The following is an 18,222-nucleotide window of genomic DNA, read 5'->3' as shown; positions in this document are numbered from 1 at the left end:
TTATTTATCACAGAACTTTTATAATAGGGGCAGTGAACTTGGTAATAGGATAGCCCAAGCCTTTTGCTTCTAGTTCAGTGGCTCAAATTCAACTCAGGAAGGACAGAAGTGTTGTTGTCCCCTGACGGTGGCGCAGTGAGCAGACAGTATCAGTCCAGGTAACGTCTCAAAACCACTGTGATGGGCACTAACTGGGAACTTTCCTGGCAGCCTCAGCAGAGAGCCTAAGGCTTGAGTGGGCAGACTAGCCATTGATACGATAATTCAGTCACCTCTAGCGTGAGGCCCTCCACTCATGGTTCAAAGCATGCTTGACAGGCTTCTACTCCTGTTACCTCAATGGGAGAGAAGGAGCAGAGCCCCTACCCATCCCCACGCCTTCTCTGTAAGCTGCCGCTGCCTGTGCTCGTACCTGTTCTCTGCATAAACCAGAAGATTTCAGTCTTCAGGGCTGTCAGTCTGGCACCTTTTGCCAGCACTACAATTCACACCCATCTCCGTGTCCTGAATAAATCTGCACAAGACGAGGATCGAAATTAACACTAAATACCAAGGGAATTGCTGCAGGATCAACACGTTACCCCCCGAACAAAAGAGGTTTGCTCAAAGAGAAGAACAGACTCCAGAAAATGCCTGTAAGAATCAGCAGGGACTCATGAACTCTGCTAATGATGCCCTCCTTTCCCTTAAAAGGGTGTACACTGGAGCGGCGTGTTATGGGTGCTGGGATGGAATGGTACATGGTTTTCCTAGTCACTGTCACATAACCTTGCTTGTGTTGCTTCAGCATGTATATGTGGTTCCAGCCTCATTCTGCTGCAGTGGGCATCACGGTGCTTAAATCGCCAAATCAGAAGACCATTTTATCATACTGCACTGGTTTAGGTGTTCGTATCAGATGACACTGCAAGGCACTCTGCTGCAGTGGCCCATCTCCCTCTGTTGCATTGGGTTACACGGGTCCTGCAGCATTGCATAACCCCACGTTCCCTTGGGCCATGCTGTTATTCTAGCATCACTTTGGTTTGCAGAGTGGTTGCCATGTGTCATAGGACTGCTTTAACGTGGCACCCTTTGCATTGCTGTGGGTCGTGCAGCCCTGCAGTTTTACAGCCGTTTGTGTTGGATTGGGACAACAGGGAACCACAGATTTAGACTAAAAATTTCACAGCTCATGTTTTTTTGTAGCATGACCTTTGTGTTGGGGTAGGATTCTCCTGCTTCCCCTTGTTTGCTTCCCCAGTTGCAGAAGTCACATCCTCCTGGTCAAAAAAGGCTCATTTGTTTGCCATCTAGCAGTAGGAAATTACAGGGTATCAGGTTGCCCAGGCATTGCTTCAGACACACTGCACCAGGGTTATGCCATGTTACATGGGAGTACACCAGTGTTTCCGGGAGGCATTCACACCTTATCACGTTACATCACCTCCTATTCAGTACAGCAGGGACTGCTGGGAGGAGGTAGTGGCAGAAACATGCATCTGAGAGCGGGCCAGGAGAGATGACCACAGTGCTTGTTTCACGTACCGCATCCTGAGTAATGACATGAGAGGGCGCCATGTTTCTAGAACTAAATTAAATCTTTATTAAGAGAACTGTTCACAGGGGTGCTGCAGTGGCAGCTAACATTCCAGCCATTTGCACACAGACTGACTTCCCAGCGCCTCCTCCAAACTCTTCTGTCCTGCAACCTGTGCTCCTCCCTCCAGGTTCCATGTAGGTTGCTACAGTGTTGGCTGTGTGGAGAGCCGGGTATGTGGAGCACATAGATACCACATGGCAGTCTTCACTATATATTCCAACTCCATAAGCAGGCCACATCCCGCATCCGCTGCCATCTACACCCCCTTGTGAGTGAATCCTTCCTTTCCATCTACACTGAGGACTGGTTATGGAAGCAAAGCACGCATTAGGAAACAGGGCCATTTACAGAGTAAAGCTGCCAGCAGTGTAGAAGATTTTATCTCCCTGGCCTTAAGGCTTCATCGCAAGGAAGATGGCAATGGCCTCAGCCCAAACCTCACAAATGCTCCACCCACTGCATTGGTGCCATTATTGCCGTGCTGCTGCTCTGAGGCTAAAGAAAATTGGGCTTTGCCGTCCCTTTCCCCACGGCTGTACTTAATCAGGGGATCAACATTCAGGCTTCCTTTCCCAGGAGGTGCTGGGAAAATCCACTTGACTGGGATTCCTGGAAGGGGTGAGGGAGAAAAAAGATAATTACCTTGATGCCAGAGATAGACTATAAATGGAATTGTTGCCGGAGGGCACTGCTCGCTCAGGAGTGATGAGCTGAGGTAGTCTATAAGGCTCAGATAGGCATGTACTATACAATTAGTTCCCTAGGTCTGGGAAGAGCATGGGGATTGGGGGACACTGGTCCCTTCCCCATTTGATGAGCAGTCCAAATACCTGGCTAGATCAGGTTAGATTATCTAGGTCCCTTCTTTCAGTGTTTCTCTGATGTTAATCTCAGTACTGAGGCTTTTGGTCAGAAGCTGTTCAAAATACTCCTTAGATTTTTAAAGGGAGCCAATGAAACATCGACCTGCCCCTTTATCAAGGAGACTGACCCAGACCAGAGTACTCAGAGGGAGAAAGGCAGTTGTCACACCCTTTCTTGGAGATCACAGCAGCAAGGGGTGTTGGGGGAGGGGGGGGAGATTTCCTCCAAAATAATGAACAATGATAATACATTGACTAAAGCAGCAGCCCTTGCCTTTTCAGCAGAGCACCTGGCAGCTTGCTGGCTCTGTACCTTCCACTCCATCTTGTTGCTGAAAGCACCCCTCCTCCACTCTGCTGCAAGAGGGGTGCTCCAAGAAATCAAGGGAGCAGGGGATGTGCACCAGAAAAACAAGAATGCTGCAGTGTATGGGGGGTGGGTGGGGGGGTTAGAGGCAGAAGCAGAGACTGTGCCCTGCTGCTGAAAACCAGAGAGGCAAGCTGATGGAGGAGAGGAAGGGTGGCCTTGCCCAGGGGGTTTGGGAGCAGTGCTTAATTTGTAATGAAAGAGGTGGCGGGGCTCAAGTAATATTTATTTCTTTTCTTACATTCATAACTGATGAGCCAGGCCCAGAGGGGCCCCCCGTTAAGCCCTGCCTGGCAGGCGGGAGGCCGGGCTCTGTTTCTCCCTCGAGGAGGGAGGAAGGATCAGTGGTGAGAGCACAGGGCGGGGGCGGGATGAGGGGAGGCTTCGGGCAGGGAAGGGCAAAGCCGGGCAGCCAGCAGCCGGCCCGAGCCCTCGGGCGCCCAGCGGGGAAAGCACCCGGGCGGGGGAGGCGGAGCCCGGCGAGCCTGGGGCGGGGGCTGCAGAGGGAGGGGCGAGCCCCCCCCTCCCCCCCCAGGGGGAGAGCCCAACCCGCGCGCGCGGCAGCCGGGCTCTGCCCTCGGTGACGTTGCTCCTCTTCCCGGGATCTCTCTGCCCCCCCCCCGCCCGCCGGAGCCCCCAGCAGCGGCGCGGGGAAGGACTCCGGACTCCCGCCCCCCGCCCCCGCCCCGCTTCGCTCCAGCCGCCGCCGCCGCCTCCTCTCGCCCGGCAGCCGGGCGGCCACTCTCGCGCCGCCGCCGGAGGATGTGGCTGGGGCCGGGCCGCTGCTGAGCCCAGTCGGGAGAAGGGAGCCGCCTCGCTCCGCCGCTTCCCCTGCCGGGCCGGGGCTGCCGGGCCAGCGGCGACCCTGTCTGCCGGCTGCGAGCCAGCAGGAGCGGGCGGAGGACCGGGGGCAGCGGACCCGCCCGGCCAGACCATGTCGGAGGTGCTGCCCTACGGCGAGGACAAGCTGGGGCATTACGGGGACGGCGGGGAGGTGGGGCAGATCTCCTTCACCTGCCGCCTGCAGGACACCAGCAACTTCTTCGCCGGGGGGCAGAGTAAGAGGCCCCCCAAGCTGGGGCAGATCGGCAGGAGCAAGAGAGGTAAGTCCCCGATCGTCCCCCCCCCGTCCCTTTTCCTAAAGCCTTGCAGCCCCCAGCTGTGGGGTGGGGGGTCTCCCCCGAGCCCGCCCCGCTCCCTTTCCCGCGGCTGTTCGGAATCGGAGTCACTTCGCCCCGAGTCCTGATGGTTTCCATCCCGTTCGCAGCGCCGAACCCTCCCTGGGAGTCCCCCCCCCACACACCCTTTGGCCTCCAGGTTTCACACCTGCTTGGCCAGGAGCCTGCCCCATACGGCGCCCTGCAAAGCGTAGGTGCCCCCCGGGGCAGGGAGCCAGGCAGGCGTCCGGAGGTGGGGCTGCGGGGAGAGGGGGGATCCGAAGCCGGGCGGCGGCGGCCACTCGAGCCTGGCTGGGGGAGAACAAGGCTGCGGGGTTAGGAAGGGCTTTTCCGCAGCGCTGAACGGGTCGACGTGCTGAGTAAGGGGTCAGGCTCTCCAGCCTGCTGGGGGGGGGGGGGGGGGAATCCCAGGGCAGCGTGGACCGGGCACGAGTGTAGTTCCGTCTGCCCCTGTGTGCCTGCTCTGGGCACAGGAGTGATCAATATGGTGTGTCGGGGGAATAAATGCGGCTTGGGATCTGCTCACTTAGCCGTGTAAACCGGTGGGTCTTTTTTACCCCACAGCTTAGGTGAGCAGATCCAAAGCGATTCCCCTCCTCTTTGCCACTCACAGCACACTCAGCACCTCCCCCGCAGCATTTTCACTTCTTTAGAGACCTGAACACATCCCTGTAGTTAAAAAAAAATTGTGTGTACTTGGGGGGGGGGGAGGGCGATGTAGTTCTCTGCCTAGTTTAAATGTACCAAATCCAAGTCTGAGTCTTGGTCGCAGAATTCCTTCTTGCAAGTCGAAATGCTGTTGGGGAGGTGTTGAGTCTGCATGGAGTGGCAAAGAGGAGTGGAAAAAACTGCAGCAGATCCTGTAGGTACTCATGGGAGAGAGGGAAGGTCATCTGGCAGCTAAAAAGATGTTTTCTTCTCTCTCCTTCTCCACATTGCATGTTTATGATAGAAACCCTAAAGAGTCCTAAACCCCTGTCCCTATTAGAGACAAAGAAATCTCAGGTGATCTCAATAGTCGCAACATAGCTAACCTGGAAGTGTCTCTTGACATCTAGAGAGCTGAGAGATCCTGCAACTCATTTCAGAGGGGATGAGTGCCATTCAGCTACAACTTAGCCCAGTCGATTTAAAAAAATACACTATCAGTTGTTTTAGACAACCTAACCCTAGCGACCAAGTGTTTGGTGACCTTGAAAACACTGGGTTAAGTGTGTAACATTATCCACTGCATTTAATTCTTTGCAATGGTATCACTTTTCTTTAAATAGCAGGAAATTGCTGAATGGACATACTCTTTTCTCTGTTAAACTCATGTTTCCCTGACTTTGATGTTATTTAAACAAAATCATTTGCAATAACCATATGTGTGTGTGTATTGGAATTCAGTGTTGCCTTGGACGTTAGGTAGAGAGACTCTGTAGAACCATACATGTTTCGGGGGGGCAAATTGCAGTACCAGGGGAATTCATGCAACGGCGCGGGGGACAGACGGACAAGGGAAGCTACAATGTATTCATCATTTTGTTTTTCTGCTTTACAGTTGTCATTGAAGATGATAGAATTGATGATGTGCTGAAAAATCTTTCAGAAAAGGCACCTCCTGGTGTTTAATTCCCTCCCAGAGACACTGAGTAAAGGGGAAAAATAATTTACAATGTAACACATTATTGGCAACAAACAAAAAAAGCACTCTGAAATCCTTCATTACCAGCCTGCAATCTGCAATGCACATCAGCAAATTGTATCTTAACATCAGGCTTGGAGACAGAAGAGGTGCAAAAAGGAAGAAGGTTTAAGTAATGTGCAAAACAAAACAAAAATCCACAAAAAAGAAACACAAACAATAAAAGAAATCTTAAACCCAACCCACAAACAGTAATAAATCAAAGTGTATCAGTTGCAGCTATGTTGTTTAAATTACTAGTCGTTTCTTTTTTCTATATGATGAATATTGCACAATTCTAGATCTGGGTTTTAAAGTACTTCGAACAATGCAGCAAAACACAGTGTTTTCAGACCCTGGTACCTTTTGCTGGTCATGGTGGTTCCAAATGAGCACCTTGTTTACATTATTTAATCTTGCAAAAATGATTCCGTGCACTTGGATGTAACATGCTATCAGTTTCCATTGAGTTTTTTTATGTTGATGTCCTTGGATGTTTAAAAAAATTCTATATAAATTATATATATATATATTTCATTTTAGTCACATTTTAACGTATCGATGGAATGTGTGAAAAAACTTTTATAAGGAATGAACTATAGGAAGAATTATTGTTTTATTTTTTAAAGCTTGTATTACTTTGTTGCTGTGAGCAACTGCTCAAGTTAGCGCAAATGGACAAATTTTATATGTAAAACAGATAAAAATGCTCAGCTTTTTCTAACTACCATGCAGTCTGTAGTGTGGGCAGTCTCTGGTTTTTCCCTATATTGTGGCAGTTTATTCTCTTTAATAGACTGTGTTAAGAAAATGGAACGAAAAAAAATCCAATGTAATCACAAGAGTGCCAAATATCTTGAGATGCCAAATGGCAGTCTATTTTCCTTTCTTATTTAGTGCTCTTTGAGTCTATGTAAAGTAGCACTTTTGGTGTCTTTTCTGTTCTTTATATAGGGCTCTCTACTGGATTTTACTGATATCTAGACATCTATATATATAGAAAAATATCTTCTGAGTTTTCTTTTACATTTTTTTTTTTTTGCATGATATGTGCAAAAAAAATAGCCTCTTGTGTGAGGGAATATTTTACTGTTTTTGTTTGCAACTTTGAAAGACAGACCTCAAGAAGGGTTTTATTTTTTTCTTTTCTTAAATATTGTGTATGTTGCACTTTTATCCACGACACAGGGCTATTTCTGCAATGTACAATAAAAAACAAAACAGTCCATTCCTGTGTCTGATCACTATCTCTTGTCTTGTTTTTGTGCCTGTACCATCCAGTGAGATCTGTTTCAGCCCGAACGCTAAGGCTGCATATGTCTGTCTCAGAATGAGGTGTTAGGTGGTCACTGGGGGAATGTCAAGGAAAGAAGAAATTAATGAAATGTCAAGCTGGCCCATGCTGGAAGTACTTTCTGCTCATACTGAGGCTAATAGGGAATTGGGCATATGGAGGACTTGTGATTATTGCTCCCTAGGGGAAAGTTAAATGGACCCTGATGGGTTGGGTGTGTTGGTTTGGTAGTCGTCACTGATTCATTTCAACACACACACACACACAAATCTCCATCTTTGTGCCAGTCTCTTCTTGGATGGCATTACACAACAGCAAATCCACCAGCCATTCCTGCCTGCTTAGAACTGCCTGCCTGATGTATTGAAAAACAAACAAACGAAAACTCACTACTGGCAAGGAGGAGGATTTACTTGAAAGACCAAAAAACAAAACAAAACAACCCCTCAGGATCCTTGTGCTTACTTCCCCTGTCCCCTTCACTGCAGAGGAAACCTGACCATGCTTTAACTTGGTATCCCTAACTTCCAACAGTTGCCAAGTGGGTCGAACAATAAAATGCCTGCTGCTGGAACCTCTATCGATGGTGAAGGAGGAAGGGCTGGGGGATGTAGGAAGAGAATGTTTGTTTGGATTATTACTAGAGCTGGGCCAAAGCAGAGCCATAAACCAGTTCCTCTTCCCTGACCTTGGGCTGAGGGAAGGGAGGGGGCTCAGATTAAATGGCACCTGGATCCAAACTGTTCCTGCTTTTGGTTTTGCAAAACCAACACAACTTCTCTTCCCAGCTTTGCCAGCAAGAGGCTTTCTTGGATTATTACCAGAACTCACAATCCATTGCTTCAGGGAGCATTGCTGGGTCTGTTGGTAAGACTCTTGAGATCTGGTGTCATAACATTGAATGCATTGAGATGAGGGCTGTGAGTGACCCAGACAGATGTAACAGCCAGGGCAAAAGGGCCAAGGAGGGTAACTCAGGACTGTCAGTCACTGAACAATGGCAATTGATACTAAGAAGCATAATTCTAGAATAATAACAATAGTAATACAAAGGTGCATGGGTCTGACTCGCACATGTGAATTGAGTTGTTATTTGCAATGGTTCCTGATAGGTTTGTATGCCACCTAATGCAATGGGGCTCCACTCTAGTTGGCTACTAGGCCCTACCACTATATAAATAATAAAACATGAAGATGCCTACAAATGGGTCATTATTGTAGTGGCTGCTGCCACAGGATTAGCACCCTGATATCAATGGAGGAAAAGCACTCTGACAGCTAGGTTGTGGTGTTAATAAGAATTCGTATTTACTGAGTTTGGGGGTTGTGTGTGTGTGTAATGCCATGTTTGAGATTCCTCCTTTCACCAAAGAACTGCCCCAGCTAGGAAGCGAAATTTACGGAGGGTGGTGTTAAGAAAATTGTAATTTCAACAAGAAGAGCTAAGAGGGGCATCTCTCAATCTGACTGTGGGATGCAACATGTGAGCGAGGCCCCAAATGAGGGACACAAAATAATTGATGCAAAAAACTTTCCATGCCAAGGAATTCATCGCTTCAGTGTAACAAACTCTTTCTACAGCCTCAGCTTTGCAATTAAAAAACAAAACAAAAAAAAAACCAAGGTAAATAACTTTCAAGACTAAAAGAGAGGACGTGGCTGATCTGTGCAGCTGTAGGTACCTTTAGACTTAATATGAGCGGCCTCCTTCAAAACAGGGACATTTGAGAGGTAGGGGCAGGGTGGGAACAATACAGAGGGAAAAAATATTATACTGCCTCCAAAACTGTACTGATCATAGCAAAGTGTCTCTTTCTTTTTATATGTTTGAAAAATATATTAATTCTATTTATTCCCTCTCCCCTTTTCTTTCTTTCTTTCTTTTTCCCCCCCCTCTCTCTTTAACAATTGTGTGAGCGGTTTCTGTTGTGTAGCCTTTTTTCATTGTGGACAATACACTGTGAGAGGATTATGCAGAGGGGATGGCTGTGAAACGGGAACAAAGAGCTCCTATTCTCAAGACAAGTAGGCTTGTCAATTGGTGGTTGAAAGGCTCTGATGGTTTTTCAGGAGATGGCATTAAAATATTACTATAATAGCACAAAAGCAATTGTGTCAGTGGTGAGGAGGCCGTGTCAGCTCATTTTGTGGACACTTCCGTGTCACAGGCATCTTTAAATGGAAAATGTGAATGTAAACATCTGTAAAAGATGCACTTTGGAATCTGGAAGCATGTTAATTGGCAGGAAATTATGCCAAGTGTAGAACATATTGTGAAAATATGTCTGAGCAACAGTAAATATAGAAAGGGAGGATATTAAGCTCTAAAGATGATGAGAGAATCTATAATCCTCTCTTATTGATTGAGCGTCAAGGGCTGCATTATTCAAACACAATTAATTGAATATTTGCACAAATGTAAATCTTGGTGGATTCTGTGCCCCAGCGGGGCTGACAACTTAAAAGACACCCTCACCCCCAGCCTTGCTTCTAATGGGAATTCTTTACAAACTCTTGTAAATTATTGATTTAAAAAAAAAGAGAGAGAAATGAAAGAAGCAGCTGCAGAGAGAATGAAAAGAGAGAGGGGGAGAAAACGACTTCCTGGCACACACAGCACAAGTCAGGCCCAATCAGACCTAAGAATAATAGAGCCCAATCCTGCACCCACTGAAAGAGGTGAACTGTAGATACAATCCTATAACGAACTCCGTGCAGGTGGACCTCCGTGCCCATGTGAAGCCCATTACAGGATCAGGCTATCTATCACATTTGCCTTTCATCTGAGGATCTCAGAGTACTTGGCAAACATGAAGGGCCCAATCCTGCAAAGTCTCATTCTCACTGATGCGAGCAATTCCATTGATTTTAGTAGGACAACACACATCATCAGTAAAGCTTATTCACACAAATAAGGGTGTGCAGGATTGGGCCCTAGCTTAAGCCTCACAGCAGGCTTGTGAGTTAGTCAGACATCTAAAATAACATGTCATCCAGCACTGAAACGCAGCCATGTCTGGGGTGCAGCACAGCTGTTGTGGAATAGCTCAGACTAGCAATGCACAGTTGTTCGTGGGAAGTTAAATTAATTATTAGTCTATAAATATAATTATTAGTCACAAAATATTTCTCTTAGATCAGAGACCTCAAAGTGTAGCTCTTGGGTAAAACACTTCTGGTGGGGTTCTGCAGCTGCCCTTTCCATACAGTGTGAAGACAAAACCAGTCACCTGCAGTTTGTGTGTAGCAGCCGCTGAACTAAAACATCAAGTAGTCTCCGTTCACCTGCCAGCAACGCTATAAATATTATGGTGGTGTGTGGATTTTTTAAAGTTAAATAGATGTAAATTTACATGCAAATGAGGTGCTGTCCAAGGGCTGCTGGCTAATTGCCAACACATCCCTCAGTGTCATAAAGTTTGGACGCTTCTGCCTTACGCTTATGACCATAAAAATTAATCACACCTTGAGAAGTGTATTTCGCACACCACAAAAGAACCACATCCATTGGCACAGCTCACAGTGTTAAAAATAATAATTATTGCTACTACTGATTAGTTGTAAAGAGGCCAACAGCGGTGCTTGGCACTTTGTAAACAGCCATTGCTTTGTGCAGTGTCTGTGGTCGCCTAGGCTCTGCAAAAGGCATGATGGATGCTTTCAAAAAAATATTTTAATAAAAGCAACTTCCTGCTGAGTAGAGCTGTCATCTCAGACTGGAGACTGTACAGTCCCTTCTCCTCTCACCCTTGGAACAGCTGCTCTGGTTTATAAAACCTGCCTGTTTGGGAAGGAAAAAAAAAAAAAAACATTGTAAAAACTATCCCAAAACCTGCTGTGTGGAATAAGGCAATGTTAATGACAGCGCATCCTAGCACAGGGGACTTGCACCTGGCTGCAGAGTTTCTCTGGTAAAAGCAAGTGAAATCTCTCATCTGCAGTTCTGAGATAGCTGCTGTCAAATGGTGCAATTGCAGGCAAACATAGGGTCTGAGCCTGCACCCCGGGCAGCCGATGGCAAAACCTGTTTGGCCACTTGCAGAGGTAATGCGGAAGGGGCTGTAAGTTATGCTTCAGGCAGTGGGTATGAGAAAGTCTAATGTGGCCAAATTCATCCCTGGTGCAACTTCAGTCTTCGCTTGAGTTAGCCAGGGACGAATTTAGTCTATGGAGTCTAAGGTGGTGTAAGTTACACACACAGGGACCCATTGGGGCTGCCCCTTTTTTATTCAGGGTTGGACTCAGGGATACTAATTCCTACCTCTCATACGGCACCTATCATCAGTAGATCTCAGAGTGCTTCAGGACAGGATCTATAATATATGTATCCTCACAACACACCTGTGAGTCGGCCTGGATTAACCAAGGTGCACTCAGCGCATTTGCCCAGGGCCCCCATCTCAGGGGGGCCCCCGACCACCAGAAAAAAAGCAAAAAAGTGGCGCTGTGACCCAGCTTGCCAGGCTGCAAGCTTATGCCCAAATAAATCTGTTAGTCTTTGAGGTGCCACCGGTCTCCTTGTTTTTTCAGGCTGCAACACCACTCAAATTTGGCCTGCCTGCCCCTCTGTCATGAACGAGGGGTGACCAGACCACACCTGAGTGGCACTGTGACCCCCACATGCCAGGTCACAGCATCACGAGTCTGGTGTGTGCAGGGGCAGTTTCCATAGAGCACAGGGCCCCAGAATTCTTTAATCCGGCAGCACTGCTTATGAGGCAGGGCAGTGCTATTACCTCATGGTATAGATGGGGAACTGAGGCACAAAGAGGCTTGTGCCTCACACAGGAGGACTATGGTAGGTCAGGGAACTTAATCTAGGGCTCCCAAGCACTAGTCTAGTGCCCTAATCACAGAACCATCCTTTCTCCATTGGTAAGCTGCTCTCACTTGTGTCTTAGCTGCAATGAGCTACTGTGCCACCTGAGAACAGCTGAGGTCTAGGAATGTCCTTGGGCATGCCTCCTCGGTCCTCTGACATGTCCCCTCTGGCATGTCCCCTAAAATCCCAGCTTTATGTCTGCCAGGGAGGCCTCCTATGCCAGAAGTCTTGAACGGGGAGGCAATATGGCTGCTTTGCAGTCCCTTAGTACCAGTCTAGCCTCAGAGTAGGGGTACTTTCCCTCCCCATGCAACTCAGTTTGACCTCTGGTCAGTGGAGAAATGAGAGGAAGTCAAATGGAGTCACCCACAAGGAACTGAGTCTGGTATTAGGCCCTGAGGAGGTGTGAAGGAGGTATAAATTATACCAGACTCTCTAGATCCCCTGCCCCTCAACATTTGGTTTCAGAATGAAAACTGGGAGATGCTGTGCCCCAGAAAGAGCCAACGGGGTGGTGGACATGTCTCTGGGTGGGAAGGAAAGGAAGGAGGGTAGATATAACAAGATCCAGGACAGAAGAGCAATTGCAGAGAGATTTCAGGGGATGTTTGGCAGTTGTGTGAGGAGGACTTTGGCCACAGGTGCAGGAAGTCGCCATGGTGATTTTGGAGGGGTCACTGGTGCAGGAAATTGCTGAGGTGATGTGTCGGGGGAGTGTTCAGTGCAGACCTACAGGGCAAAGCTGTGCACTAAATACTAGTGAAAGGGGAGGGTAGGTGTAAGGGCTGCTGGGAGTCAGAGAGAGAGTGGAGACAAAGGGGGTTGTCCAGGAGCATCTCAGTGGATGGTGATGTAGCTGTGGGAAGTTGCCCGTGGTAGCTGGGAAGAGGCAGTCACAGAACATTGTCAGTGAGTCTTAGGTGAGCATAAGGACAAGAACATGCTTATAGGCAACAGGTGTGGAAGTTGCCACTTAGAAGTAGAGAGGGGCATGTAGGTGCCAGATGCTACCAATGAGATACCAGCAGAACTTAGCTATTGTAGTAAGCAGGTGCTATAGAAACATCCAAAAGGGGCTGACTCACTGACTGAGGAGCCCACAGACAGCAGGCTGTTAAAAAGAATTAGAAGGAGAAGCATTTATAAATGTCTTTTAACCATTTTAAAAAAAAAGAAAACCAGGCAGTAATAAACTGCTGAAAATAGCTGCAGCTGGAAAAGCTGGTAAGGGGACTATCTGGAGAAGGTGTGAATGTCAAACCAACAGGTCACGGAGTGAGTGGGGAAGGAGCTAATGAGCTTGCTATGCTGCTCTTGCTGAATATTTCTGGGAAAGGATGGAGAATGGAGGCGATAGGAGAGGACTAAAGAGAAGTAAACATGCCACTGAGTGCCTAGAAAGGAGAGAAGACTCAATCTTGCCAGTTAGCCTATGGTAAGCCTAACTTCCTTCCCTAGTAAAATAATGGAGCAAATATTAAGACTGTTTCATTAAAAGCCTAAATGTCCAGAGGGAGACTGGTAACCATGTGCAATAAGCAGTAGAGTAAAGAGCATATTAATCAGCTTTGCTGATGTTCCTGAACTGGGAGGTCTTGCAAATATTGAGGCCAGAGACCTTAGCGATATGAGAAGGAAACAACAGATTTATCTTGGGTTAGAGGGAATGGGGGGGTGGGAGAATGCAAGCTACTACATTTGTGGGGGGGACCCTCTGAAATACCGACATCTTAGGAAGGAGAATCATGGGAAGCTGTGTGCTAGAAGAGCCTGAAGTCTGTAGGAGGTGGGCACAGGCAAAGGAACCTGTGCAAATGGGACTTACTGGATGGGACAGCAACCAGGGTAAGGAGGAACATGGTCAGCTGGAGTCTCTGGGAGGCACAGGAGACTTGGAAGGCAGTGCCTCTTTGGGGGTGTGGAGGGGTAAGGAGAAGTGGTCAGCAGCAGTCTCTCCTTAGTGGGGTTTATGGGGAATGTGGTGGACTGAGTCTCTGGGGGGAACGTGATACGCAGCAGTGTTTCTACAAGGAGGGGTGTGCGCAGTGCCCGGGGGTGGGGAAGGCAGTGCAGGTTTGCAGAGAGACGAAGTCAGTGGAATTCTCTGTAGGGGGCACATGTCAGGGGAACGTGGCTGGCAGAAATGTCATGGGGTGGTTGGATCCAATAAACGAAGTAGGTCCAGCTCCCTGTGGTAGAACAGGTGTTCCCATTTGCTCTCTTAAGAGGGCAGGGCAGCACCTGGGAACCAGGAAGAATCAGAGAGAGATGGATGGAGCCACCTACCTCCCTGGCGATACAGACAGACCTAGCGACCTGGTGAATCAGAACTTCCTGAGTGAGAGTCAGGAGGAGGGGCAGGTGAGAGCAGGTTTCTTGGGGGAAGGCTAAAGGCAAGGACAGCAGCAAGAGGGGTTTGCTGGCTGACCTCCTCGAGCCAGAGCTGAAGTGGGGAGGAGCAGCAGCAGCAGCAGCAGCAGAGGGAGCTACTTGCTGGCTCGGAGCTGGAAAGCAGAAGCTGAGGGCCAGAGAGGGGCATAGGCCAGGGGCTACTAGTTGCTGTCTCCTTGCTGGAGAGCTGAGCTCAGGGAACAGTGAGAGGGGTGGGGGACTAAGGGATCCTCCCCTGGTGAGGATCAGCTCCCAGCAGAGAAGCTGTGGGGTTGCCCACTGGGAAGAGTGGGTTTGCACTCCAGTGGGATAGCTGTCCTGGCAGAGGGATAGAGATGACTGACCAACAGACCAGGTGTGGCAGAAGGTGCTGGAATACGGGATGTGTCACGTCAATGGCTGAGGGGATATGTGACTAAGGACTACTTGTGCTGGGGTGAGAAACGGATTATGTTTTGGGGCTTAGTTTTTGTACTGTTTATACTGCGTTCTTGTAATAAACCAGCCCCAACGAAGAGGCAAGAGAGCATGGTCTGGAGTCCTTGAGTTACCTAAAAGGGGAAATTGAGGAAGGTAGGTGTGTGTGTGTTTTATGCTGTGGCCTGCTGCTGTAAGATGCTCCAGTCAGGGTTGCCCTCTGACAGCAAGTAGCTCGCACTCAGGGTAGGGAGTGAAATGGCGGCATGAAGGGGCCATGGGGGCATATCCCTGAAATCTGGGGGAACAGCAAGCTCCTTCTCCTGATGGAAATGTTGATATGTCTGATGAAAACCTTTACACTGGGAAAGGGTGCTGCCTTGGGACCCCCCCCCCGAGCGTTGTCAGGGATAGACCCCCGTGAAAACCTGCTGCAGGGACTAACCCTGGGCCCCTGGCTGATCTCTTGTACGGTCACAAGGGATAAAACTGCAGTCTGGTGTGAATTCTACTACAGCACCATGACCAGGTTAGGGAGAGCTGCCCCTCAGCTGGTGACACGCCTTGCATTTTAGGTGCCCATCTAACTCCATACTGCAGAAAGCGGCTGTTGCATCCTGTCTATTTGTATCAAACTGGCTTCTCAAATACAGAAGCAGGAAACCAAGGTGATAGAAAATATTGCTCATGCGGTGGCAACAAGCCCTATGTCATTGCAAGGTGAGTGGGTGTCCCACACCCAGGCACTGACAGATTAAGGGGTCTATTTAGAGGCTTAAAGCTAAAGGACATGGGTGGTTTGGGGGGATTAGTTCTATAGAGGATATCAAGGTGTTCCCTTGCAGGTCAGTGGTGCAAACGCAAATCAGGCTGTCAGTGACCCAAAGTCGCGGCTGTTTGGTGTTCTGGGCTACATGAATCCTGAGTGTGAGTTCGCTTGCTGCTGGACAGGGCTCCACATCACAAAACCATGGGACCTCCAGCTGGCAGGATCAGCAGTGCCCTAGAGAATATTTTAATCGGATAGTGCAGACTTGAAAGGGCTACCCCTGAGGCACCTTCTTCCCCCAGTAGTCTTTTCAGTATTTTTTACTGGACCATGAGGCATGGTTGGCCCCACATTGCAAGCCTACATCATGGTGTGAGCAAAGGAGGGGTGCAGAGGACATTGTTTCTCAGCTGTTCCAGGCGATCAAGGAAGGAGTGCAATGGATTGTATTCAAAGGGAGCCTGCTGCAGGCATGAACAGATCTGGTATGAACCCTGGTGCAACTCCATTGACTTCGCTGACTCTGAATTTGGCCCTCTAACTCTTGGATTCCGGCTCCTTTATAGGGGAAATCACCAGTGTCTTCTGGTGAACAATTTTCCCTCCATCCTTAGGACTTCTAGCCCACCTCTCACACTTGGAAATGGTGCTTCATAGCAGGTTCTGCTAATCTGGTTTCTTTAAAGCACTCTATTAATATCCACTAATAATCACCATGGTGCTGCTGCTGTTACGAGACAGGTAAATAAGCATCGTTATCCCTGTCTGACAGAGAGCTGGGATGGTTTGCCCTACAACAAGGCAGCTGAAGTGCCAGGAATAGAACTCTGGGTTGCCTGCCTTCCATGCTGAGCTGCTGAGACGGGGGACTTTGTGGTGAAGGGGAGCTGATGTCCCTATGTCTGGGGCCTGTTTCCCTGAAGGGGCAGAGACCCCAAAACATTTTGGTTTGCTATTATCTTCTGTGAAAGACCTTGAAAGTAGCAACCTTCATTCTAATAATAATAGCTGGGGCTAGTCCCACTTTGTGGCTAAGGAAGAGAGGTCTCGTTGTGAGAAGTTGGTTTTGTTGTTGCAGGAACTTGGTAATCATCTCTCACAAGCCCTGGCAAAGCAGTCTGTTGGTGACTAACATAGTCTTATTCAAGCCCTCCTCAGTGGAGGTGGCTCCTCTGAGCACGTCTGGGTTAAGATGATTCTTTCTATTCCTCATCTCCTGTAGCTCACCTCTTCCCTCCTGCAGGATTTCTTAGCAATTCATGCTTTCTGACCATGTTAAACCTGGGGTTAAACCAAGCTGAGATCAGGATTTCCAGCTACCCAGTTGCCAATGTAAACAGAACAAACTACCATCCACCCAGAGATTTTACACCCAGTTCATCATCCCTGGCGTGAGCACCCTTAGGTCCATGGAGTTTCATCCTACTCATAAATGAGTCTCTGCACCTGCAAGTGCAGGGAAATGGTGTAACCGATCTGCTTGGTGTCGTGTGATATCATGCACCCCTCATGACCTCTCCTTTCCTGGAATGATCTGATGGGAAGGGCATGGCACTTGCCCCAGTTGGGGAGGTCTTAGGGAGCTGGCAAGAGGGTTGGCACTCAGTATTGTGTTTTGACTTCTCATTTCTAATTACCTCTAGGACTCCAGGTCTCTTACAATGACAATTGCTTTCATCAGGACTTTGCCCTCTGTGCACTCCAGTCTTTGTGCTCTTGACTCTGCAGTTTGGAGGCACCTGCCCTAATGCAAACAAAAGCATGTGATTTAGAAAAAGCAGTATGTTTGTCCCTAGGACACCTACTGGAGAGGTCAAGTGGATTATTATCTACCTCTCTCAGGCTGCACTCCGTGTCCCCTGTTAATGGAATAAATAGTCCTAGTATGCGTAGATTTAAGGCCAGAAGGGATCATTATGATCATCTAGTCTGACATCCTGCATAACACAGGCCTAAACATTTCACCCAGTAATTCCAGCACAAAGATCATATCTTAAGGTTGAGCTAGAGCATATTTTTTTAGGGAGACTTACAGCAGTGTACTCCAGGGCTTCCCACTGCCTCTGCCCTCAGTGAGTTTTAACCAGGTTTCTGCCACTTCACAGTTCCTGGCAAACACAGATGCCATGGTGGGGCATGTTGAGCATTCATCCTTTGCATCTAAGCACGTTATACGGCTAAGGACTGGGACCTGATACTGGATGGGGATATGGGATTGTGTCCCCTAGAGGCTGGTACCAGCAACTGTAGTAGCCTGCTACTTGTGTGTCGAAAGATTTATCTTCTAATTCAAGAGGTGGAGAGCCGGGTCTTTGTTAGAGTGCCTAAGTTCAGTCCCCAGTGATGGCTGGTGGGTAGAGCCACTGTGCATTGCCTTAAACCAAGAGAAGGGGTAAAGGACCGCAAACAATAATGGATTGGTTGCTGTCACTTTAACAACAAGACCAATTCAGTTCCCTGCAGGTTGGACAGAGGAGGAGACAGTGTAGTGAAAGCAGCAGGACCTTTCCAAAGGGGAAAGAAGTCAGGGAGGTAATGTTAATAGGCCAGTAAGGGTGGGCTCAAGCTGTTGAAGTTGAGTCTTCAAACAAAAATCTGTGTCCAAGCCCCCCAGAGACTGATTTCCATGCCTAGTTTACACAAAACATGTATGAGAAGAACAGTGTGAGGGACAGAGAATGAGTTAAAGGGAGAAAGACATTGAAAATACAAAGATAAGATTCCAGAGAGAGAGAGAGAGAGAGACTGAAGATTAGTGTAAGAACTGCCAGAGGGGCCCGTCTGAGCAGCTGGGTGCCTCCTACTTTATAATACACCAAAAATACATTAAAAGGGAATGATTCAGACTGCAAAACTAAGCACTCAAAAGTTAG

The 18,222-nt window shown here is 48.3% G+C and overlaps 1 protein-coding gene across 1 annotated transcript; it reads left to right on the top strand.

The window, feature by feature from the left end:
• The first annotated feature begins 3,252 nt into the window (after window positions 1-3,252).
• Window positions 3,253-6,884, top strand: CAMK2N1 (calcium/calmodulin dependent protein kinase II inhibitor 1). The gene is made up of 2 exons (XM_073316733.1): window positions 3,253-3,915; window positions 5,534-6,884. Exons 1-2 carry the CDS (start codon window positions 3,747-3,749, stop codon window positions 5,602-5,604), a joined length of 240 nt encoding a protein of 79 aa, XP_073172834.1. The 5' UTR covers window positions 3,253-3,746; the 3' UTR covers window positions 5,605-6,884.
• Window positions 6,885-18,222: the final 11,338 nt, after the last annotated feature.

This window comes from Lepidochelys kempii, chromosome 18 (assembly GCF_965140265.1).
Source record: "Lepidochelys kempii isolate rLepKem1 chromosome 18, rLepKem1.hap2, whole genome shotgun sequence".
In the NCBI taxonomy this organism is placed as follows: Eukaryota; Metazoa; Chordata; order Testudines; family Cheloniidae; genus Lepidochelys; species Lepidochelys kempii.
The sequence above is the reverse complement of the archived record's forward strand: the minus strand, read 5'-3'. Positions and strand labels throughout refer to the sequence as shown.